Genomic DNA, 24,766 nt, shown 5'->3' with positions numbered 1-24,766 from the left:
GGAGCAGCCAGGACACAGACAGACACCTATAGGGGATGCTGGTGTTGCAGGCGGCAGCTTAGCTCTCTACACCACAACGTGAGCCCCTGATTACCTCTTAAGAGCCATGCATGGTAACTAAATATATAGTGTTTTCAGTTTTCCTTCAGAAAATATGCCGAGTTGTAAGCATTGAGAAATAAGTAAGGTCGTATATTTTACATTAAGTGGTGTCATTTGACTGTAAAGTGGTAACATTTCCACAACATGCATGTGTTCTATATGTGTGTGTCTTACATGAGTGTAATCCACATATATGGATTAGTAAATAGTATTTCATGGAACAAAGACATAAACCTCAGCCATTCTTGCTCATTGCCCAAAAGATAGATAAACATTGGAATTTAGTTCTTGCCCTTGAATCTCAATTGGGTCTCAAGCCCTATTGCCACCTCTACAAATTTTATTTTCTCTGAATAAATTTGGCCTGGCTGTAGATTCATATACTGCCTCTTCTCTATTCTGTGCCACTTTTCCTAATATTTTTGGTGCCCCACGTGAGGAGGCACCAATCTGCATCTCTTTTCCTAAGAATATTTGTTGAATCCAATTTTTTTTTTTTTATTTTCATGCAAAAGTTTACATTTGAAAATCAGAGACTTCAGCTTCCAACATACACTACGCTCTCACTAGCCTGGCAAACACCTCTGTCCTGGCAAATGATAGACGAAAATAAAATCACTGCTGGACACAGTGATATGAAAACATATTTTCCATTTTATATGCGCTTTTCAACCCAAGGAAAATATGAATAAATTCCTTTGTTGTGGAGCAGGTTCTAAAAATATGATCAGACGGGTATCAGCAAACATTCAGCTTCAGCTCAGCCTTCGCAGAACTTGCAAGCACTGGAGTGAAAGTTCGCTTACAGGGTGAAACTCCACCACAGTTTTTTTTTTTTGTTTTTTTTTTTTTTTTTTTTTTTTTTTAAGCTTCTCTTGGCATTTCATTTTCACGCACCATCTGAGATGACTTGGAAAACATCAGAAAACAACACCACCCCTTCCACAAAACAACTGCCTGGACAGTGCCTGTTTCTAAATGTATCATTCATGGAACTTTGGTTCTGGAGGAAATTTTATTTTAAGTGTCAGTACTAAAAGATGATCTTATTGGAGTTGGCTGCTTCAGTTAGTAAATGCACTCAGAACCTACTCAGAGAGAGCTTATTTTTAATAATTGGAATAACAAACATTTCTACCTGTTATATTTTAAATGCTATAAAGGAAAAGGAATGTGTTTTATGGAATCATTTGTTTTCTGTATATGGAGCTTGAAGGAACTGTGTAAAATAATATGTGGTTTCTTACAGTGAGCAACACCCGAAGATGCAACAGAGTATGTGTTCATTCTTTAGTAGTTTTCCTTCAATCCTTAGGGAAATGAGACTAACAACTAACTTCACAATGTAAGGAAAACCTGAATTTCATCGCTGAAAGATTAAGAAAGCAACTTCATTTATAGAGACAAATTCCTGAAATCATTCAAGATTCAACACCCTTTAGATGTATGAAAAGTATTGCCATTTGGCCAGTGCTGCAGCTCACTAGGCTAATCCTCCGCCTGTGGCGCCAGTACCCTAGGTTCTAGTCCTGGTCGGGGTGCCGGATTCTGTCCCAGTTGCTCCTCTTCCAGTCCAGCTCTCTACTGTGGCCCAGGAGTGCAGTGGAGGATGGCCCAGGTCCTTGGGCCCTGCACCTGCATGGGAGACCAGGAGGAAGCACCTGGCTCCTGGCTTTGGATCAGCAACGCGCTGGCCATAGCGGCCACTTGGTGGGGTGAACCAACGAAAGGAGGACTTTTCTCTCCGTCTGTCTCTTGCACTGTCTAACTCTGCCTGTCAAAGAAAAAAAAAGAAAAGAAAAGTATTGCCATTTGGGTCTTCATAACTATGAACTGCATTTTATTTTAAGGAAATGAATAGAAGACAAAGCAGAAACACATACACATAATCACACATGTACTTACTACAATGTTTATGAATGGATTGGCAGTTCCCATTGAATCATTAAACTTCACTGAATGCGTATAATGCAGATGTAAACAAATTGTAGAATTCTAAGTCGTACAGAAACTGATTACGTATTTTCCATTGAAAATTCATTTTTATATCATGTACACAGTACATATAATCAGAGAAATAGTATATATAAATGTATATCAAATGATTTATATATATTCCTTCTTTTATAAAGATAAATTTACATAACTAAAAGTATTAAACTGAGCAAAGTTATGTCTAGATAAGAATATGGTGATTTTCACTTTCCTTTACCATTCTGCATTTGAATTATTTTTACTTTTGAACAAGGAAACTTTTTAATGTATATTAAATTATCTATCAGTTATTTGATGTCAGAATTAATATTAGAAAAAATCTACACTTTAATCACCCAAAATGCTTGACTCTATTGACAAAGAATAACTTATTTTAAATGTTGCCTATCGATGTAAAATATTGTTTGTGATTATCTTTAAGGCACATATATTATGATGTGATGAACTGCTATAAAAAATGTAACCCTCTCAAGAATTTTGCACTTATCAACTTCTCCGTCCTTAATGTGTTGTACTATGCGAACTAACGGTAAAACTACTGCTCAAACAGTACTTTATACTTTATGTATCTGTGTGGGTTCAAACTGTTGAAATCTTTACTTAGTGTATACTAAGTTGATCTTCTGTATATAAAGATAATTGAAAATTATTCTTGATGAAGAATGGGATGGGAGAGAGATTGGGAGATGGGATGATTGCAGGTAGGATGGAGGTTATGGAGGAAAAACCACTACAATCCAAAAGTTGTACTTTGTAAATTTATATTTATTAAATAAAAGTTGAAAAAAATTAACATTTTTTACCCATTTCTCCTGAAGCTTCAAACTCTGCAAAACTATTTTTGAAATTAAAAAGAAAATATAGAAGATTGAGGAACAAAGGAAAATTGAATTTAGTTAGGATCTTGAAAAGACCTAAACACACATTTGCTTTTTATTCTTAGGTCACTTTGAAAAGAAAATAGGTCTGGTTTTGGCTAAATGAAGATTTTTTTTGTGTGCCTCTACTTGGCATATTGTAAAAACCCACTTAACAATTTTACTCGGATTCCACAATATTGCCACATCTTTTAAGCCGTTGGCAAAATGAATTCAGATTATAAAGTAATTTCTTTTGCATTGAGCTTCCGCCTGCCTCATATATTCAGATAAATCTGAAAGCAAAAGCAATCCATACTGTGTTGAATATCTTTAATAGTACGGTTGAAATTTGTAATTTGAAATTCTTAAGTTCAAAGAACATTTATCAGCAACTTGATTTTATGCTTCAAATTTCTTATGCTTCACAGTAGTGTGTAAGAAAATTAGGGGGAAAAGCCTCCTCCTCTCATTTATAGCAATTTTCCTTATACTTAAGTAAAATACATAGCAACTTTTAAAGAAATATAAAATTGTATACCCTCTTATTTTTGCCCTATTTTTAAATTATTCTATTTAATTGGGTATAAATACTAATGCTTACACTTACACACATTTACTTTAAATTTTTAAATCAATAGAAATGCACAAAATAAAAAAATTATTTTAGTATCATTGATTTTAAGGGTAATATTAATTAACTGAACCTAATCCAGAGTGCTGAGTTTAACAGCAAAGATGTAGCCACACTTCATCTTATATTCAATCTATTTGTGTTTTGAATTTACTAATACTAATGGACTGAAAGTTTACTTGTAAAACGATGTATAGATGATTTGAAATATTTTAAAGGCTCTTTATATATGTAAATATATTTACTATTTTATTGTTTTATTGTATTTGATACAGAGAGAGGCATAGACAGAGAAGGGGAGACAGAGAGAGAAAGAATCTCCCATCCCATGGTTCACTCTCCAAATCCCTGTAATAGTGAAAGCTGTGATAGGCTGAAGCCAGGAGCCAGAAGCTCTATCTAGATATCCCTCATGTGTGGGGGGACCCAAGTGTGATAGCCATCACCTGCTGGTTCCCAGACTGTGTATTAGCAGGAAGCAGGAATCAAGATCAGAGCTGAACTCCAAGCCAGGCATTCAGATGGGCCGCAGGTATCTCAACGGCAGTTTTAACTGCTAAGCTTAAAATCAGTCCCTAAAGCTTTTTGTAGTATGTTGAGATATTAAAAAATTAATAACTGATTCTTAACCAAATTTTTGCAAGAGAGCATTGCTTGTTACCCAATTTTAAGGCATAACCCAAATGATTATGGATACCATTAAAGTTTAACATTTTCCTGTTGATCTGCTGACTGGAATGAACTTTTAAGTATAAAAATGTGGACACTGAAGATAGATATTTGTATCCAAATGAGCAAAATCAGTTTAAGGCATTTGTGATCAGATTCTGAATGAAAAGTAAAGTATATTTTTCCTAAGAACACATGTTATTATATATTTATGTTACTTACATGCATATTTATAAGAATGCATAGTATTATAAAAATTATGTATTTATTTTAATATTTCAAGTAAATATATTACTTTCATATAATTTATAGATATCCAGTACTATGTCTGTTTTCAGTTTTTTCTTAGACTACATTTTGGGCACCACTTACTTATAGAATCACAGCTATAATTTCTCTTCTCTTTGATCCTTTTCTTGTTACTCATGTGTATCTTCCATACTATAATATAGTGAAATATAAATGTGTTGAATTTCAAAAGAAGTAGCTAAGTTTCAATTTTATATTCTTTTTTTTTTTTTTTTTTTTGACAGGCAGAGTGGACAGTGACAGAGAGAGAGACAGAGAGAAAGGTCTTCCTTTGCCGTTGGTTCACCCTCCAATGGCCGCCGCGGCCAGCGCGATGCGGCCGGCGCACCACGCTGATCCGATGGCAGGAGCCAGGAGCCAGGTGCTTTTCCTGGTCTCCCATGGGGTGCAGGGCCCAAGCACCTGGGCCATCCTCCACTGCACTCCCTGGCCACAGCAGAGGGCTGGCCTGGAAGAGGGGCAACCGGGACAGAATCCGGCGCCCCGACCGGGACTAGAACCCGGTGTGCCGGCGCCGCTAGGCGGAAGATTAGCCTAGTGAGCCGCGGCGCCGACCTTCAATTTTATATTCTAAAGAATAATTTTTCTGTGCAGAATGAATTAGAACAAGCCATTGTTCTGTTAATCTGAAAGAATAATCAATAATTATATATCAATCATTTGGTAAGTATTGGATAGTAAATTCAAAGTCAGTGTGTTAAAATGAGATTTTGTACCACACATAACTAAAAACATTTTGATGGACCGGACCTTGTCTTTGCTTTAAAATAAAAAAAGACTCCATGTTTTCTGAGTTCTTTTAATTTTTCTCTCCCTGGATTCAGATAATAGACCACTGTCTTCAGTTCATTTGTAATGCATATGATTATTTATCAGCTAATTTATTTTATACAATAATTATTTAAATTAAATACTTAAGGTTTATACGTACTATTTTATGAAATTTTAACTCATAAGCAGTACAAAAGTATTAAATGTTTAATTAGTTGTTTTTACGCCTATTGATGAACTTGGGGATTGTACTTTTGTATGGATTTTTCTAACACATTAAAAAAATAGGATGGACTGAGAAAAGATGAATAGAATGATGGAAATGTCAACAATCTATTTGATTAAAAGTAGTAGATTAAAACAATCAAAAGGTGGGCGGTAAGGGCCAGCATTGTGTTATAGCCAATTAAGCAGCTGCTGGCACCCCATATGGGTACTGATTCAAGACCTGGCTGCTCTACTTTCAGTCCAGCTTTCTGCTAAAGCTCTTGAGAAAGGAGCCAAAGATGGCCCAAGTACTTGGGCTCCTGCCACCCATGTGGGAGACACAGAGGAAGCTCCTGGCTCCTGGCTTCAGCCTGGCCCAGTCATGGGCATTGCAGCCATTTGGGTAGTGAACCAGTAGATGGAAAATCTCCCTCTCTCTGCCTCTGTCTGCAGCTCTGTCTTTCAAATAAATTAAAAAATCAATTAAAAAAATAAAAAAAGATGAATGGTGGAATGTCTGACATATATAGGGTGTATGTAGGTATCAACAGTGCATGTTTGTCAAACTTCATGTATACTTAAAAGTTGTGTCATCAGGAGTTGGAGGAAGCAAACAGGAAAAAGAAACATTAAGGTTTTAATTGAACATTTCTGAATAAAGCAATTATACATAAAGCATGCTTTTTAATAGCTTACTCTCTCTCTCTCTCTCTCTCTCTCTGTCTCTCTCTAAAGCTCCATTCTGACTTGGACAAGGGAGAGGGCACTGTTAAATATACCCTCTCAGGAGATGGTGCTGGCACAGTTTTTACCATTGATGAAACCACTGGGGATATTCATGCAATAAGGAGCCTGGATAGAGAAGAAAAACCTTTCTACACCCTTCGTGCTCAGGCTGTGGATATCGAAACCAGGAAGCCTCTGGAGCCTGAATCAGAGTTCATCATCAAAGTTCAGGACATTAATGACAATGAGCCACGGTTTTTGGATGGACCATACGTTGCCAGTGTTCCAGAAATGTCTCCTGTGGGTGAGTAGGCAAATCAAACTTCTCTCAGGTGCCACAAAGCCTCTTCTACCTTTACTTTTTGCAGGCTGATACAAGCACCTTATTCAGAATCCAAAATATTATCCTTCAATTGTAGAAGATGCAAGCATTTTCATTTATTTTGTTTTTCTTTAACTTAATTGGCTTTATTTTCAATTCCGGAATCAAGTAACACTTTATTCCATGAAATAAGTGTTTCAATGAACATTTAAAGAGAAGGACTGAAGAAAGCAGAAACAAAAACAGAAAGTGGATTGGCTATTTCAAAATTACTTTCCTTTTAAGGTGGGACAAAGAGACCAAACAATGGGAAATTAACTCACTGGTTAGCATCAGGTTACTTCAGGTTGTGTTTGTGTGTGTGTGTGTTTATGTGTATTTGTGAAAGGTTAAGGTAGTGGGAACTTCACTCTAATCCCAACTGAAACTGGCTGCTTTAGGTAATTTGGCTGTTATTTCTCTATTCCTGATTTCTCATCAGATAAGCAATTTCATTTCAGTCTGGTGTTATGAAACTTTAGCGTCAAGTGACTCCATTTTGATTTTTAGACTAGTCAGTTGGGGCCAATACAGGATCTTAATTCAAAACAATGGCATCCTAGGATCTTCATTTAACAATATCCATTCCCTTCAAAGAATTGTTCGTCACATTTTTGCACAGGGTTTATAAATAATTTTGGCAGAAGGATTGATTTGATACAAGCTATGCCCCGGAACCAAATGTAGGACTCTGGCTGTTACTAAGAACGTTCTGTACAAGCCTCATTAGGTCTCTCCTCTAGCCCTAGAACTTTCTTTTTTTTTTTTTTCTTTATTTAATTTACTTTTTAAGGAATAAAATTTCATAATTACAACTTTAGGAATATAGTTATTCTTTCCACCATTCCCATCCTCCCATATTCCCTCCTCTCCTCCTCCTCCCTCTCCCTTCCCAGTCCCATTCTCTGTCAAGATTCATTTCAATTAACTTTGTACACAGAAGACCCACTCTATACTAAGATTTCAACAATTTGCACACACATGCACACACCAAAAGAAAAACTGTTTGCCAACTTAGTTTTACAGTTAACTCTCATAATACAACTCATTGAGGACAGAGGTCCTACATGGGGAGTTAGTGCACAGTGACTCCTGTTGTTAATTTAGCAATTAACACTTTTATGTATAATGTCAGTGACCACCCAAGGCTCTTTACGTGAGTAGCTTAGGCTATGGCAGCCTTTTGAGTCCACAAACTCTGTCAGTATTTAGACAAGGCCATAAGCAAAGTGGAAGTTCTCTCCTCCCTTTAGAGAAAAGTACAACCTTTTTTGATGGACACTTCTTTCTGCTGAGGTCACACTCACAGAGATCCTTCATGTAGAACATTTTTTGCCACAGTGTCTTGGCTTTCCAATCCTGAAATGCTCTTATGGGCTTTTCGGCCAGACCAGGAAGCCTTAAGGGTCAGAATGTTACTTAAAGTGATTGTCATTCTATGAGTCTGCTGTGTGGACTGCTTCCCATGTTGAACATTTTCTCCTTTTTAACTCTATTATTATTACCAGACACTTGTTCCTATTTATATGATCACTTGAACACTTAATCCTATCTGTGTGTTCACTTTAATACTTAATATGATCACTTTAACAATTAAGATGGCATTTTTACCACCCAACTTAATATGATATGGAGTCCCATGACAAGTTTTTAAACTGTACCCTTAGAAGTAAGTCTGTAGCAATGTATGCAGAACTATACAGCTATACAGTTACAGACTTCCTAATCACTCTCTTATTCTCTCTCATTTTTTACTGAGACCTATCCTCAGTTGACCTTATACACATGATTAACTCTATGTTAAGTAAAGAGTTCAACAAATAGTATGAAGAAAAAAAATTAAAAAAGAAACCCAGAACTGTTCCTCAAGATGTTTACTGTTGCTTAAATCACAATAGCTAAGATCTGGAATCAACCTAAATGCCTATCAACTGAAGACTAGATAAAGAAATTATTGGATATGTACACTATGGAATACTACACAGTGGTAAAAAAAATAAATCTGGTCATTTGCAAAAAAATGGATGAATCTGAAAAACATCAAACTAAGTGAAATCAGCCAGTCCCAAAGGGACAAATACTATATGTTACCCCCGATCTGTGAGAACTAATAGATTACCTAAAACAAAATCTGTAGAAGAGAAATTGACACTTTGAGAAGGGACAACTTGAGCTGCCCTTGTCTTGACTGTCAAGGAACAATTTCACTTATTTTGCCAATATCTTTTCTGTTGAATTGTTTTTGCTGCTCCATTATAAAGAGCATCACTCGAATATGTTATATTCTTAATTATGTTACAATTGGTAAGGTTATCAGAACTCACAGAATCCCTTTGTACTTTAATGAAAAGTAACAATTTTGTATTGAAATTGATTTCCATTACTCTCCAGATGCCTATACAGTGAAGTCAACCCATGAGTTACCAAATACCAATCAGTAGTTTTTAGTGCAAAGTAGGTTGCTCAAAATACGCATGTCATCTGAAAGAAAAGTGTTCCAAAAAGGGATGCTTGCAGCTGTTTCAGAAACTGATAAAGGTTCTCATAGGGTGATATGATTTCCTTTATGGGTGTAAGTAATGATAGTAGTTATGCCATCAAAACAAGAGGCAAATAACATTGTGTAGTTATTATTGCAATAAATTTGCAATTAGGCTTTAATAGCACCATCATTCTTTAAAAAATTAAACTTGATATGAATCAGACTCATTTAAATATCAGACTAAATTTTTAAAAGTCCTATATTATGAGGCTAATTCAAAAAGTTCATGGAAAATGGAACTTGAAGGCAAATTTATTTTGGTGCAAAAGTTTTTTGAATCCCTGAATAGAGACAGCTTCAAAAACTTTACAGAAATGCATGTCATGAAAAAACTAATCACAATTTTCAAGATTTTTGCCCCAAATTAAATATATATTTTAACTCTGCCTCTCTATGAACCTTTTAAAATACTAACATGTGTAAAATAAGAACTGATAACTTAAGAATGCCAACTTTAATGACAATTTCATATTATAATTTTTATTCCTTGGTGACCACTGTCAATCCCTCAATTTATTTCAAAATAATTTCTACCTCCTATCACATTTGGAATATAAATTTATTCATTGTTCTCAGTTACAACTTGAAATTTGTGTGTGAGCCATTGTTAATATTTCCTAAGTCTGACATGCCTCTGAGGGCCTTTGCTATCCCAACTATCCAAGATATGCAATGAAGACAGCACACACCACCCCGAGGGCAGAAGAAGGTTAGTGGCTGTTAAGAGTTGTCACATGGATTTACTTCAACTGCACTACAAATTGTGGATGTGACCTTATGAGGCATTTAAAGACTATATTCCTTTCTTGACCTGAGAAATTCGCTCAAAGTAGTTCACTGATAGATTTCGGGTTTTAAATCTGTAAAATTATTTTCTCTTTCTGCTACATTTTTTGGTGATATGATTGCTAAAGATTTAGAAGTAAATTTGACAGGAATATCATGCCTTATTAGAAAGTAATCTCAGAAAATGCAGAAGACTGTTTTTTGAAGTATGCTTTGAATTCATTGGGTTCAAGGAAATACTTTGAAAAAAAGTAGGGTGTCCAAAGATAATGCTATTCAGTACCATAAAATACATATGTTTTATTCCAGTGTCTACCTGGTATAAGTTGAAATATGAATGTTATTTTGGGACCCCAGTGACTCTTTATTACCATAACAGCATCTTAAAGTAAACATACATATCCATTTTCTGTATCCAAACATTCTGTCTTATCAAGTACTCAATTAGGTCTTTTCTTGTGGTCATTAGGATGCAGGGAAAGAGCTAGAAAGCTGCAGCCCTTAACTGAGAATTTTTCAGATAGTGCACGAAGAGGGAAATGCTTTTGGAAAATCAGGGGAGAGGTAGGTAAGAGGAAAATCAAATTAGTTCTAGCATTTGGAGTACTGGGGTGGGTTATAATTCACTGTGCTTTCATGAAATATCAGTAAGATCCGTGGGAGAATAAGTATTAAGTATACTGCCATGTTCCATTACTGAAATGCCTCCTTGTTTAAGAGACTCCAGTGAACACTTTAATGCAATTTTAATGTACCCCCTCATTTTTTCTTTTTTAAATAATAGAGAAATATTTCTTTTGAATGAACCATATCACATGCCCTGAATTAGCCCTTGAAATTCTTTGACAATATTTATATAATAGTTTTTCAAATAATGAGTCATAAACATCACTTATGAAATTAATGTTAAAAATAAAATAACCATACTTTTGCCCAGTCCCACAATTCCCCTGATACTTGTAAAAACAAAAACCAGAGACCAGTTAGATTTGTGGTATCTATGGTTTCTGCTTCCCATGACCAACCTACAGCTAATCCACAATTACCATGTATCCGGAACTTACAGGAGTTCAAAATGTTCAATATATATAGAACTTCAAATTGTTCAAGGCAAGTTTACTTTGGTGAAAAAATTGCAATATATGCATAGCTTTTTCACTGGCTTCATTTTCATGACTTTCAGAATGGAAAACCACAATGAATGGATTTCAAAATCTTTTTTTTTTCCCAAATAAGTTTATCATTTTGCTCACTTTGTAAACATTTTGAAGTCCCCTCCTACTTAATGCCTGTTCCTAAAGTACATGGACATTATCCACGAATATATCCTTCTTACCAGAAGTCAACTGTTTACTGCTCTACTAATTTAAGGAAGTAATATTTTTTCGTGATTTTATTTTCCCACACTTAGTCTAGACAAATTTATCACTGTCATTTACTTTATTAAATAACTTTTGGTCAAAATCATATGGAAATTTGAATGGTGTATTGACAATATAGTTATTGTAGCAACAGATTTAATTGCCTAGTTTATATATCCATATTTGAAATATTCTTCAGAAAATAACTTTCCCAATAATTGAGAATACTGCTGTTTCATTTGCAATAGAAAGGAAGAATCAATAAATTTCAAAACGTCTGTAATGAAATTGTTTATTTTGAAATACCAAAAAGGATAAGGAAGTAGTGGAATATTAAAACATATTTTTTTTTGACAGGCAGAGTGGACAGTGAGAGAGAGAGACAGAAAGAAAGGTCTTCCTTTGTCGTTGGTTCACCCTCCAATGGCCGCTGTGGCCGGTGCGCTTCGGCCGGTGCACCTCGCTGATCCAATGGCAGGAGCCAGGTACTTATCCTGGTCTCCTGGTCTCCCATGAGGTGCAGGGCCCAAGGATTTGGGCCATCCTCCACTGCACTCCCGGGCCACAGCAGAGAGCTGGCCTGGAAGAGGGGCAACCAGGACAGAATCCAGTGCCACGACCGGGACTAGAACCCGGTGTGCCAGCGCCGCAAGGCAGAGGATTAGCCTAGTGAGCCGTGTCGCCGGCCAAAACATAATTTATTATGCAAAATCAATTTAGTGATCAAGGATTACACATGTGGAAATATAATGAACAGATAAACTTGCAATGAAAGTTACCTAAAGTGAAAATTCACAAAACATGTATATACAAAGGGAGAATGGTGGTGAGCAAGGTTGGTGGAGATTTTGGAGGAAAATTAATATTTAAAACTTATAACAGTGTGAAATGCAATTAATTCCCAAACATTGGAGAAAATTCTTGTGAATCTATGAATTGTTTAAGAGAAAGGTCACTCTATTACTAACTTCTGCTGTATCCAATGTGCCATGGAAGCAGTATTTAGAGATAAAATGCTTCTACTTTGACCTAAGGAAATTACTTAATGATCCAGATATTCCCCAACTCAACACTACTCCTTGGAGACAAATTTAGACTTTATGAATGTGGTCTTAATTCTTTAAGATCACTAGAGTAACCATGAATTACAGTAATGTGCCCTCTTTAATATCTGATGATTATGCATCAGTGGAGTATGCAGTTTAAGTTACTTTTTCTAGAGTGCTGACAGGTTTAGAGTGTTTAAATCCATATTCATGCTTCTATTAACTTCCTCCACCTGAACGAAGCCATTCTGAGGTAGTTGATTACACTACTTATAACAAGATCCCAATGACATGTTTTAGTAGATGTAAGTTGTGAATTATGATCTACCATTTCCTAAGCAATAATCAGGTGATCTAGCTAAAGATTAGCATTCGTTATTTTATTTAACCATTAAATAACTCAAACAGTTCTATCTACCATTTAATTTTCATGTGAACATTTAATAACTCCTTTGTATAAGAAAGTAGGGCTACTCTCAAGATTTTTAAAACAAATATAATCACAGACAGTTATATTTTTCTAGGATTAGTAGTTATTAAACCATGTTTTAAAAAATAAAGCTTAGCTTTTATTCTCAGATAATCTGTTTAGGAATTTAAATACTTTTTATGTTATATTCCATTGTACGGTTTGGTGGTAGATATCACTGGCTAAACAAATCTGAGATATAGGTATCTCATATCTTTATCTTTTTAAAGAGATTAGTAGAATTTTAAATGAAACAATGTACATCTAAAGAGAAAAATGCTACTGGTTCAGTAAAATCATTTAACACATACTACTGCAATTTCTCTGATGTCTTGCTTTACATGAAGTGTAGGGAGATATGCTACGATGAATTTTGAGTGTGATTTTAAAATATTTTAAAGTATTCAAATATTTTAGATGGTTGTATTTAAATACTCCAACTCTTGGATGAAAATAGTGAAGACCGTGAGTATGTTTAACATGAATTTATTACATAATTATAAGTTAGATGCTTAGGAAAATCTCCACTTTTCACAAAATTATCATAGACAAACTACAAACTAAAAGGCATATTTCTTTATCCCATGAGCCAGTGATGGTGATAAAGAATCCTCAAGCAGTATGGTAGGAACAGTGAAATGTAATTGGTTTCTAAATATGCTCTATAAGCAAAATTAGTGTTACGAGCTTAGGGACAGAATTGTGACTGTTTTCCAAAGATTTAGCTATTTTCCATGTGTATCCAAAGATAGTTTCTAAAATTGAGAAATTAAGACTGATAAATTATGGCAATCTACTCCTTAGACCCCATTCAAGCTTTATTAACTGTCTCAATGTCTTATGTAACAAAAGAGTTAGAAATCACATACTGCATTTAAATGTTGTGTCTCTAGTTTCCTTCAGCCAGGTGTATTTCCTTATCTTTTCTCACTTCTAAGACCCTTATACCTGTGAAGGTTTCTGGTTGGCTGTTTTTTCACCTGTCCCTCCTCTTCCATTTGAGTGGTGTTTCCTCCTATATGAATTAATGATAGACATCTTTCTAAGGAATGTCACAATTGTAATACTGTATTCTTATTATATCACATGAGGGGAAATATGGTTTGATTTTTCTCATTACTTATGTTAATTTTTATTGTTTGATGAAGGCTGTGTATTGATTATTGCTGCATGATAACCTTCACCAAATACTTCACAACAAGCATCCATTCCCTCACCACAGGATATGCATGTGCAGGAATAACCTTCCTGAGTACTGTCGCTCCCCCTCTTCATGGAGGAACGACACTAAGTCCTGCCTAGGCTTCATATCCGAGTCAGGTTTCCTATCCGAGTCACGGCACCATTATGTCGCTCCCCCTCTTCGTGGAGGAACGACACAGGACCCTGCGCTGTTCTTTCGTCTGCTCGGCCCTCCCCGGGTTTGCTGCTGGTTCTTCCCGGGTTGGCTACTATCCCTTCCACCTCCGTGGAAGGGCAGTTCCCCCTGGCCACATTCCCCACTTCCGCAGGGGAGCGGCACACCGCCGGCCGGCTCTCTGGGGGGCTGCACAGGTGTTCCTTCAGATGTTCCCCTTAGATGTTCCTGGTGCATGCCGTCTCTCTCCTCCTTTATAGTCCTCCTCTGCCAATCCCAACTCGGCTGCCCACACGCCGAGTACGCTGTTCTCCAATCAGGAGCAAGTCCTACAGTTTATTGGTTGAACTGGAGGCAGCTGTGCGGAAGCTGTTTACTTCTCTCCCAGCGCCATATTGTGGGAGAGCAGATGCATAGAATAAGTCTTAATTCCAGTAACTCAGTCTAGTCCGGATTGCTCCCCACAAGTACCTCTGGTTCAAGGTCTCTGAGGAGGTGACGGTCAAACTATTGGCTGGAGTGTAGGCTGATCTAAAGGCTTAATCAGGTAGAAGTAGAAATCTACTTCCAAGGCCGGCACCGTGGCTCACTAGGCTAATCCTCCACCTTGCGGCGCCAGCACACCGGGTTCTAGTCCCCGTCGGGGCACCGGATTCTGTCCTGGTTGCCCCTCTTCCAGGCCAGCTCTCTGCTGTGGCCCTGGAGTACGGTGGAGGTCCTTGGGCCCTGCACCCGCATGGGAGACCGGGAGAAGCACCTGGCTCCAGGCTTCAGATCAGGGTGATGCGCTGGCCGCAGCGCGCTGGCCACAGCAGCCGTTGGAGGGTGAACCCACGGCAAAGGAAGACCTTTATTTCTGTCTCTCTCTCTCACTGTCCACTCTGCCTGTCAAAAAAAGAAGAAGAAGAAAAGAAATCTGCTTCCATGTTTATTTGCAGGACTATTGGTAGACCTCAGTCCTTTGCCACGTGGCCCAGGGTGAGCAGGAGGAAAAGCCAGAAAGAGAACTGAAAAGAAATGTGATGACCTATTTGTGACTTGATTTTGAACGCTAGAACCCACCACCTGCACTACACATTAAACGTGAGAAGTCTAATATTTATTCAGAGAATGGGATTGCACAAGAGCTTGACTACAAGGAAGCTGAGGTCACCATTGACTCTTTTACAGCCTGCCTATTCAGCATCTACTCTCTGGCCCCAGTGATTCTGTTTTCTCTCATGCAATATACAGTCAGCCTCTTCCAGGTCCCTCAGTTTTTCATCTCATTATAATATCACCAGAAGTTTGTCATCTAGGAGCTCCTTGAATTTAGTACATTTAGGTCTGTAGGCATGTGATACTACAAATGCCAATTAATTCCCCCATATACACTCAAAATGCATGAGATAATGTCTATAGATTTTTTAAGTGCAAAAAAAGCAAAACATAAAGGAATTATAGTTAAAGGAATTATAGTCCATCACAATTAGCCAATCTAGGTGGTGAATGTGGGATAGGATTTGATTACGTTCAACGCCTGGGAATCATTCTTGATTTCTTCATTCCCCCCTGTAGGCTGTTGGTTCTACCTCGAGTTCTCTTCTCTTCTTGAAATTGAGTGGCATTTGCAATGGGGTTTTTGAATGTAAGAGTCCAGATATTTATGTTATAAGTCAAAGTACTATTCCCTTGAAGTTTACATTCAAATGGGTTATTTTCCCTAGTTGAGCTTTGATTTTTTTTTTACCTGAAAATGAGTAATAATAATACATATCCTCTTTTTTGTTCCAAGTTGCAAGAAAATCTGTATGTACTTTCTGCCACATCCCCTGGAAGAGCGCAGTCACTGAATGAGGAAGAGCCCAGTTAATACTTTGACGATCATTCTCAGGAAACCAGCCAGAGAAAGCCTAAATTGTCCAGCTACTTATCATCGTCCCTTCTCAAAAATAGTCCGTCTCTCTGACACACGAGCTCAATAAGGAGCTCAATATTTACCATTGTCCTTCTATAAACAAAATTTATTTAAAAACCTAAGAGACTTTCTATCCTAATTTGCATCTTCTTTAGTGTAGAAAACTCTTTTAAATTAATGTGTGGAGACAAGCTGTTGATTTGTAAGAAACACCAATTACCAGATTACACTTTTGCCTCACAATCTGCCGAGTGGCTTTAACACATTTGATGAAATTGAGCAAGGCCTGATGGTTCCTCCTGCATCAGCTGTGAAGTGTCCACAGCACACGGCATGACAAAACTATTTTCAGGGCCATAGGATGTTATGACTGTGTGTTCGGGGAGCATTTTATTCCTCTGTTTGATTCCTATGCTTTTATTAGTGATGCAATTGCAAAGGTAATGCTATTGACAGTTTCTGTGTGGCCTTGAGAGAAGTGTATGGATTGTTTCAGTAGCAGCACAATGTGTCCCTGAACATAAACCATGCTGCACTGATAGTTGCTTTAACAGCCACTGATCAGCAATAAATGTTAAAAATTAACAAGAAGTTCTTTTTTTTCCAAACCACCAAATGACTCTAAGCATTAAATATATTTTAGCAGGAGTTGCTTCTTGGCCACGCAGTGGTTCAAAACATTAAACATATTTTCAAAGTATTACTCCTTCCCTAGTCTCCAAGTGGCTGTAAACATTAAATATGTTTTATAAAAACTGCTTTGCCAGCTACTGGCAAGATAGCTATGAACATCATTTTTCTTTAAAGTTGCCTTCCAGCTGCGGAACTGTTTTTCCTTATTTGCTCTCTTCTATTTATATTTTGTACACAAAAGCAGGCAAGAGGCTACCTTGGCCCAATTGTCTCTTGCTTTATGATAAGTGATCACAAGAGAGCAATTGCCCCTATACAAACCGTGCTGGCAATAGGAGTGTGTTGAGGTTCTGTTTCTCATTTTGGGTATTCTATGTTGATGGCAGCTATGTTTTCCAAAATAATTTTTGTTTGTGTTTCAATGTATAGTGTGTTGAGACATAAAGATGAGCATGCATTAAATGTTAGTGTTAAGAAAAATAACTTCAAATACACAGACACCAGAAAACATTCCATGAAGGGAACAGATGTAGAGAAAGGCAAAATGGCTGGACAAATAAATTATTAGGATCTTTAATCCAAGTATAATGAAGGTTATGAAATTTATAACTGGAAGTCAGCGTAACCACAGCATGCTGCTCAGTGACAAAGAAGGATATGTCAATAAAGTTCTGTCCAGGACTTGGCCTAGGGACTATCTTCAATTTTTTTTTTTTTTTTGACAGCCAGACAGTGAGAGAGAGAGAGAGAGACAGAGAGAAAGGTCTTCCTTTTTCCATTGGTTCACCCCCCAGAAGTGGCTGGCGTATTGCCCCTATCCGAAGCCAGGAGCCAGGTGCTTCTTCTGGTCTCCCATGCGGGTGCAGGGCCCAAGGACCTGGGCCATCTTGCACTGCACTCCCGGGCCACAGCAGAGAGCTGGACTGGAAGAGGAGCAACCGGGAGAGAACTGGCGCCTTGACCGGGACTAGAACCCGAGGTTCTGGCGCTGCAGGCAGAGGATTAGCCTATTGAGCCGCGTTGCAGGCCGGGACTATCTTCGTTTTAAACAAATTCACAAGGAATATCAAGTGTTACATGAATCAACTATAAAATCAAAAGACTGTATTATCCCAAGTACAGAAAATCATCATCCAGCCAAATAGTGCATTACTCAGAAAGGTTTTGGTATCTGTGTGACCCAACTGTTTTCAAAATTGTGTAACATTGCATCTTTCCAAAATGTTTTAGGAGTCATATTTATTTTCTTGATGACAAAGAGATAGAAACAGAGAGAGACGGAGAAAGATATCCCACCTGCTGGTGCACTCCCCAACTGGCTGAAACACACAGGGCTGGGCCAGGACAAAACCAGGGACCAAGCACTCCATCCAAGTTACCCACATGGGTGGCAGGGGCTCAATAGCTGGGCCAATATCCACAATTTTTTCAGTAAGCTGGATCAGAAGCAGAGCAATCAGGACTGGAACCAGCACTCTGATGTGGAATGCCGGATGCTAGACAACTCTGGCCCTTTACCAAATGTGTTTGTTCAGTAGATTTAATTACTAAGTGTATACCTATATAACAGCAGTTTTTTTAGGTGCTGGTGTTAGATCAAAGAGCAAAATAGACCAAGGTTAACTGCTAGGACATTGAAATATGCTCTGTGGCCTAAATGTATTTATGTGTGGTCATGGCTTTTTCCCACTATGATAGAGTTGGCAACAACCACCATATGGCCCACAAAGACTGAAATATTTACTATCTGTTTTTAGTAAGAATGTGTTTTGACCATTTTTAGTGACTTGAGTATGAGAAAGGAGATTTTTTTAACTTTTATTTAATAAATATAAATTTCCAAAGTACAGCTTATGGATTACAATGGCTTTTTCCCCTCATGACTTCCTTCCCACCTGCAACCCTCCCGTCTCCCTCTCCCGCTCCCTCTCCCATTCCATTCGTATCAAGATTCACTTTCAATTATCTTTATATACAGAAGATCAATTTAGTATATATTAAGTAAAGATTTCAACAGTTTGCACCAACACAGAAACATGAAGTCTAAAATACTGTTTGAGTACTAGTTAAAGCATTAATTCACATTGAACAGCACATTAAGGACAGAGGTCCTACATGAGGTGTAAGTGCACAGTGACTCCTGTTGTTGATTTAATAATTGACACTCTTATTTATGACATCAGTAATCACCCGAGCTCTTGTCATGAGCTGCCAAGGCTATGGAAGCCTCTTGATGGAAGCCACCAGCTCTGATCTTATTTCAACAAGGCCATAGTCAAAGTGGAAGTTCTCTCCTCCCTTCAGAGAAAGGTACCTCCTCCTTTGATGGTGCATTCTTTCCGCTGGGATCTCACTTGCAGAGATCTTTCATTTAGGTGTTTTGTTTTGTTTTGTTTTGTTTTGTTTTGTTTTGTTTTTCTCCAGAGTGTCTTGGCTTTCCATGCCTAAAATACTCTAATACTCTCATGGGCTCTTCAGCCAGATCCGACTGCCTTAAGGGCTGATTCTGAGGCCAGAGTGCTGTTTGGGACATCTGCCATTCTATGAGTCTGCTGTGTATCCGACTTCCCATGCTGGATTGTTCTCTCCCTTTTTTATTTTATCAGTTAGTATTAGCAAACACTAGTCTTGTTTATGTGACCCCTTTGACTGTTAGTCCTATCATTATGATCAATTTTGAACTGTAATTGATCACTTGGACTAGTGAGATGGCATTGGTATATGCTACCTTGATGGGCTTGAATTGGAATCCCCTGGCACGTTTCTAACTCTACCATTTGGGACAAGTCAGCTTGAGCATGTCCCAAATTGTACATCAGGAAGGAGATTACAATAAAGCCAACTTTTTAAATATTTTATTTATTTCTTTATCTATCTACCTACCTGTTTATTTTTCTATTTGAAAGGCCGAGGGCCAAAGAGAGAGAGACGCAAAGAGGAAAATTTCCTATCTGCTAATTCATTCCCCGCAAATAGTTGCAGCAACCAGGGCTGGACTAAGTTGAAGCTAGGAGCCAGGAATCTCTTCCTGTTCTCTCACATGAGCAGCCAGGGTTCCAACACTTGGGCCATCATCTGCTGCCTTAACATGGAGCTGCATTAACAGGGAGCTGGATTATAAGTGGTTTAGCTGGGAATCAAACCATTCCTTTATAAGGGATGCTAGTATTGCAAGCAATAACTTATCCCACTATGCCACAACACAAACCCCTAAAGCCCAAAATTTAAATAGATCTAGGAGGTATCTTCTAGACAATGCATCCTCCAATATAAAAACAGTGCAAAAGAAATTGTAGTACCCACTGGAAAAGGAGGACTAAAAAACAAGCATTGCACCATCACAGTGAAACAGAGATTATATATTCCCATTTAGTCTCTGCTCGGAGGGGTGGTTTGGCTTTGTTAGAATCACCTAAGCACCATTCTGAAATGTCAGGGTTTCATGACAAAATTCTATTATTTATTTATTTGAAAGAGAGTGGTTGAGGGAGAGGCAGGCAGAAATCTTTCATCTGCTGATTCACTCCCCAGATTATTGCCACAGCCAGAGCTAGGCCAGACCAAAGTCAGGAAACAGGAAGTTCATCTTTGTCTCTCACGTTAGCAGCAGGGACCAAGCACTTAAACTACCCTTGGTACCTCCCAGGAAAATTAGCAGGAAGCTGAATGTGAAGTGGAGGCAGGATTTGAATTTACCCAGAATACTTTGGGATGCAGGTGTCCTGAGCAGTGGCTTAGCCTCACTTCACCACAATGCCCACCAATTCTCACAATTATAAATCATTGTTTTAAAATTATGACAAAGGGGCCAGCACTGTGGCGTGGCAGGTCAAGCTGCCATCTACAGTGTAGGCATCCAAAATGGGCTCTGGTTCAAGTACCAGCTGTTGCTCTTCTGATCCATCTCCCTGGCCTGAGAAAGCAGCAGAGGATGGCACAACTGCATGGGTCCTGCTCCCATGTGGGAGACTCAGAAGAAGCTCCTGGCTCCTGACCTCTGATTGGCTCGGCTTTGGCCATTGCAGCCATTTTGGGAGTAAACTAGCAGATGGAAAATCACTCTCTCTGCCTCTACCCACGTCTCTCTGTAATTCTAACTTTCAAATAGGTGAATAAATAAATCTTTACAAATATTAAGACAAAAATCTTAACACTTTAACTGCGAACTTTGAGAGAGGACAACGTACTGTTTGGACTGTCCCTTCCTCATCTGCTATCTCAGGACTCATAAGTTGGTTGTTGCCTTGAAACAAAAGGAAACTGGAAAAAAATAGAAAATTAATGAAAGCACATTTAAAAAAATAACTATCATTTATATTAATAATTACTACCAAATAAGTATTACATGAGAGTTCATCAGAAAGTTAGATTAGGGTGAAGTTCTCAAGGATGATACTATTCTCATTTATGATGAAGAAACTGAAAATTGAAAATAAAAAAATAGAAGCTACAGTTTTACAAATAATGAACAAAAATGAATATCAAATACATGGTGAAAATTGTTTAATTGGCAAAGACACTAGAAGAAAAAGGAACATGTCAATTAAACTGTCAACCATGCTAAATTTGCCTCTGAGAAAAACATAGTAACAGGATAATTTTATGAAATGCTTTGATGGCAAGAAAATGGCAAAATATGATTAGCTGCTGCATAATTCAAAGGAAATAAGGTAATTGGTCATAGCCTGAACATTCTATGGTCTTTGTTTTATGCATTTTTCTTCTCTTTTTGTCTATATTTAATCAAGTATATGCTATTTGACAGTAAAATGATTCATAGTAAAAACACTGTTATCACCAGAATTTAGTATAAACTTCATTATAAGGTTAGAAAACACATTTTCACTTTACACAAACTTTTCAAAGTATATAATTACCATTAGTGAAAGAATTTATCATCTTCATAGAAATATTTTTTCAAAACCAACATTAATTTTCTAGCTAAAGGCCAGAATTAGAAGCAACTCTCTCAGATGCTTATCTTCTATTTCTATTGTCAAATGAATTATCTTAATATTCAAATTGAGGTGTCTCTATTTCTTATTCACATTGTTACATAATGTTGCTTGTCAGAATGAGTTCAGAAGATTACAAGGTCATTTCTACCTGTATTCCTATTTCTATGTTTAGAAAAATAATGTTATATATACATAAATTAACAGTTCTAAACATTGGAAATATAAAGGTAGCTATGAGGATTTCATTTTCTAATAGGTTTCATCTTTGTACAAATGATTGCTTAAATATAAGCACAAGAAAAGAATCACACTTTGATTTCAGACTCCCTGTCCCAAAACTATGAGAAAATATATTCTTGTTAATTAAACCACCAGCTTGTGTTATTCTGTTATGGTAGCTGCCACAAACTTTCTCAGCTGTGTAGTCTAATGAATTTTTTAATCATTGACATGTTTGTGGTAAAAGCTACAACATTGCTATTTGTACAGTATTTGCTTATGAGTTATTTTCTTTGTTCACATGAAGTCATAAATAACTTTCTTTACTTTTCTAATCCTACCTTAAGTAGATATTTGTAATTATTTCATTTTAAGTAAACTAGTGACTTTTTAAATTTGTGTACCTATTGTTGTTTGAAGTTCTTGAATATCTGTATTGGAATTATTATTCAAATTGACAATTATTTTTTCAATTATAATTTCCCCAATTCTTTGACTCTTATCCTTCTGGGACTTCATTTTGTATCACCTGAATTGTAACAGATACCCACCACATAGTCACAAAGAACACACTGCATACCCTAATCTATAACATGATGGAAGCAAGCTCAACTTAATGAGAGACTTACTGAAGTCAAACAGCTGTAAGTTCCTTTTTTTCCTACATTAAGAATATTATTATTTGGTAAATATCAGCAGAAGGAAAAGTTCTAAAATGATTTTACTGGACCACAAATTTGTTTCAGCTGAGGGATAGGAGAGTATTAGGGTAAGTTTTCTTTTTGGAAGCTTAGCAGTTAAGTAGTATTTGTCACTGAAAATATAATAATATTGTTTTAATAATAGCAATAAAAAGAGATGCCATTAGTAAGGACGAAAGAAAAAAAATTACAAACAACTAAACTCTAGAATCATTTGAATAAATGTAAGTTGATTCTGTCTAACTTCCTTCCTTCAGGAACTTTTTCTCCTGTTGCTTGGATTTAGATTTGAACTGGGCACTTTGAGTTCACCTCATACTATCTTCATCCATATGATCACTCCTAAAAATCATATAAGAAGCATGTTTCTAGTACCAACATCTTCGAACTACGCCTCCTATACTTGGCATAGCCCAACATACTCATCCAAGAGTTCACTCCCCAAAGTCTTATGTTAATTATATAAAGAAGATGAAATCTATTTTTTTTCATTTTCAATTATCTTTATATACAGATCAATTTAGTATATATTAAGTAAAGATTTCAACAGTTTGCACCCACACAGAAACATAAAGTGTAAAATACTGTTTCCATACTAATTATAGCATTAATTCACATTGAACAGCACATTAAGGACAGAGGTCCTACATGAGGAGTAAGTGCACAGTGTCTCCTGTTGTTGACTTAACAAATTGACACTCTAGTTTATGGCGTCAGTAATCTCCCTAGGCTCTTGTCATGAGTTGCCAAGGCCATGGAAGCCTTTTGAATTTGTGGATATCGATCTTATCTAGACAAGGTCATAGTCAAAGTGGAAGTTCTCTCCTCCCTTCAGAGAAAGGTACCTCCTTCTTTGATGGCCTGTTCTTTCCACTGGGATCTCACTCACAGAGATCTTTCATTTAGGTTTGTTTTTTTGTGTGTCTGTGTCTGTGTGGTGGTTTTGTTTTTTTTTTTGTTTGTTTTTTTTTTGTTTTTTTTTTTTTTTGCCAGAGTGTCTTGGCTTTCCATGCCTGAAATACTCTCATGGGCTCTTCAGCCAGATACAACTGCCTTAAAGGCTGATTCTGAGGCCAGAGTGCTGTTTGGGACATCTGCCATTCTATGAGTCTGCTGTGTATCCCACTTCCCATGTTGGATCGTTCTCTCCCTTTTTAATTCTATCAGTTAGTATTAGCAGGCACTAGACTTGTTTATGTGATCCCTTTGACTCTTAGACCTATCATTATGATCAATTGTGAACTGCAGTTGATCACTTGGACTAGTGAGATGGCATTGGTGTATGCTATCTTGATGGGCTTGAATTGGAATCCCCTGGCACGTTTCTCACTCTACCATTTGGGGCAAGTCAGATTGAGCATGTCTGAAATTGTACATCTCCTCCCTCTCTTACTTCCACTCTTAAGTTTAACAAAGATCACTTTTCAGTTAAACTTAAACACCTAAGAATAATTGTGTGTTAATTACAGAGTTCAACCAATAGTATTAAGTAGATCCAAAAAAATGCTAAAAGGGATAAAGTATTAAGTTGTGCATCAACAGTCAGGATAAATAAGCCAGTCCCAGAGGGACAAATATCATATGTTCTCCCTGATCGGTGACAACTAACCGAGCACCAAAAAGAAAACCTGTTGAAGTGAACTGGACACTAGGAGAAACAGTGACTTGATCGGCCCTTGTCCTGACTGTTCATGTACAACTTAATACTTTATCCCTTTTAGAAGATGAAATCTCAATGCAATTATCATGGTTGGAGGTGGAGCTTTTGGGGTGTGATTAGATTATCGGTGATTAGAGTTGATCCATCATGATTTTTTTTTTATTTTAATGATTATTGATTTGAAAGGCAGAGAAAGAGAGTGGCAAATTGGAGGAGGCAGATGACAGGAGAGAGAGAGAAGAGAGAGAGAGAGAGAGAGAGAGAGAGAGAGAGAGAGAGAGAGAGAGAGAGAATCTCCCATCTGCTAGTTTATTCCTCAGATTACTCAAATGACTGTTCCTGGTTTAAGCCAAGAGCCCAAATCTCTATCTGGGTCTCTCACATGGATAGCAGGGGCCCAAGTATTTGCAACAGGTACATTAGTAATGAGCTTCTTTGGAAGTGGAGCAGTGGAGACTGGAACCATTATTCTGATATAAGATGCCATAGGAAAGTGTTGGCTTAAC

The 24,766-nt window shown here is 37.2% G+C and overlaps 1 protein-coding gene across 7 annotated transcripts in view; it reads left to right on the top strand.

Moving 5' to 3' along the window:
• CDH12 (cadherin 12) overlaps window positions 1–24,766 on the top strand; it is a 1,101,741-nt gene that overhangs the window by 880,569 nt on the left and 196,406 nt on the right. For all 7 annotated transcript variants that reach the window (XM_017344661.3, XM_051853848.2, XM_051853852.2 and 4 more), the window contains one exon: window positions 6,280–6,574. In XM_017344661.3, coding sequence (XP_017200150.1) covers window positions 6,280–6,574 — 295 coding nt within the window. The remainder of the gene's footprint in view (window positions 1–6,279; window positions 6,575–24,766) is intronic.

This window comes from Oryctolagus cuniculus, chromosome 14, assembly GCF_964237555.1.
Source record: "Oryctolagus cuniculus chromosome 14, mOryCun1.1, whole genome shotgun sequence".
NCBI lineage: Eukaryota > Metazoa > Chordata > Mammalia > Lagomorpha > Leporidae > Oryctolagus > Oryctolagus cuniculus.
This window is presented reverse-complemented; position numbering and strand designations above follow the sequence as displayed.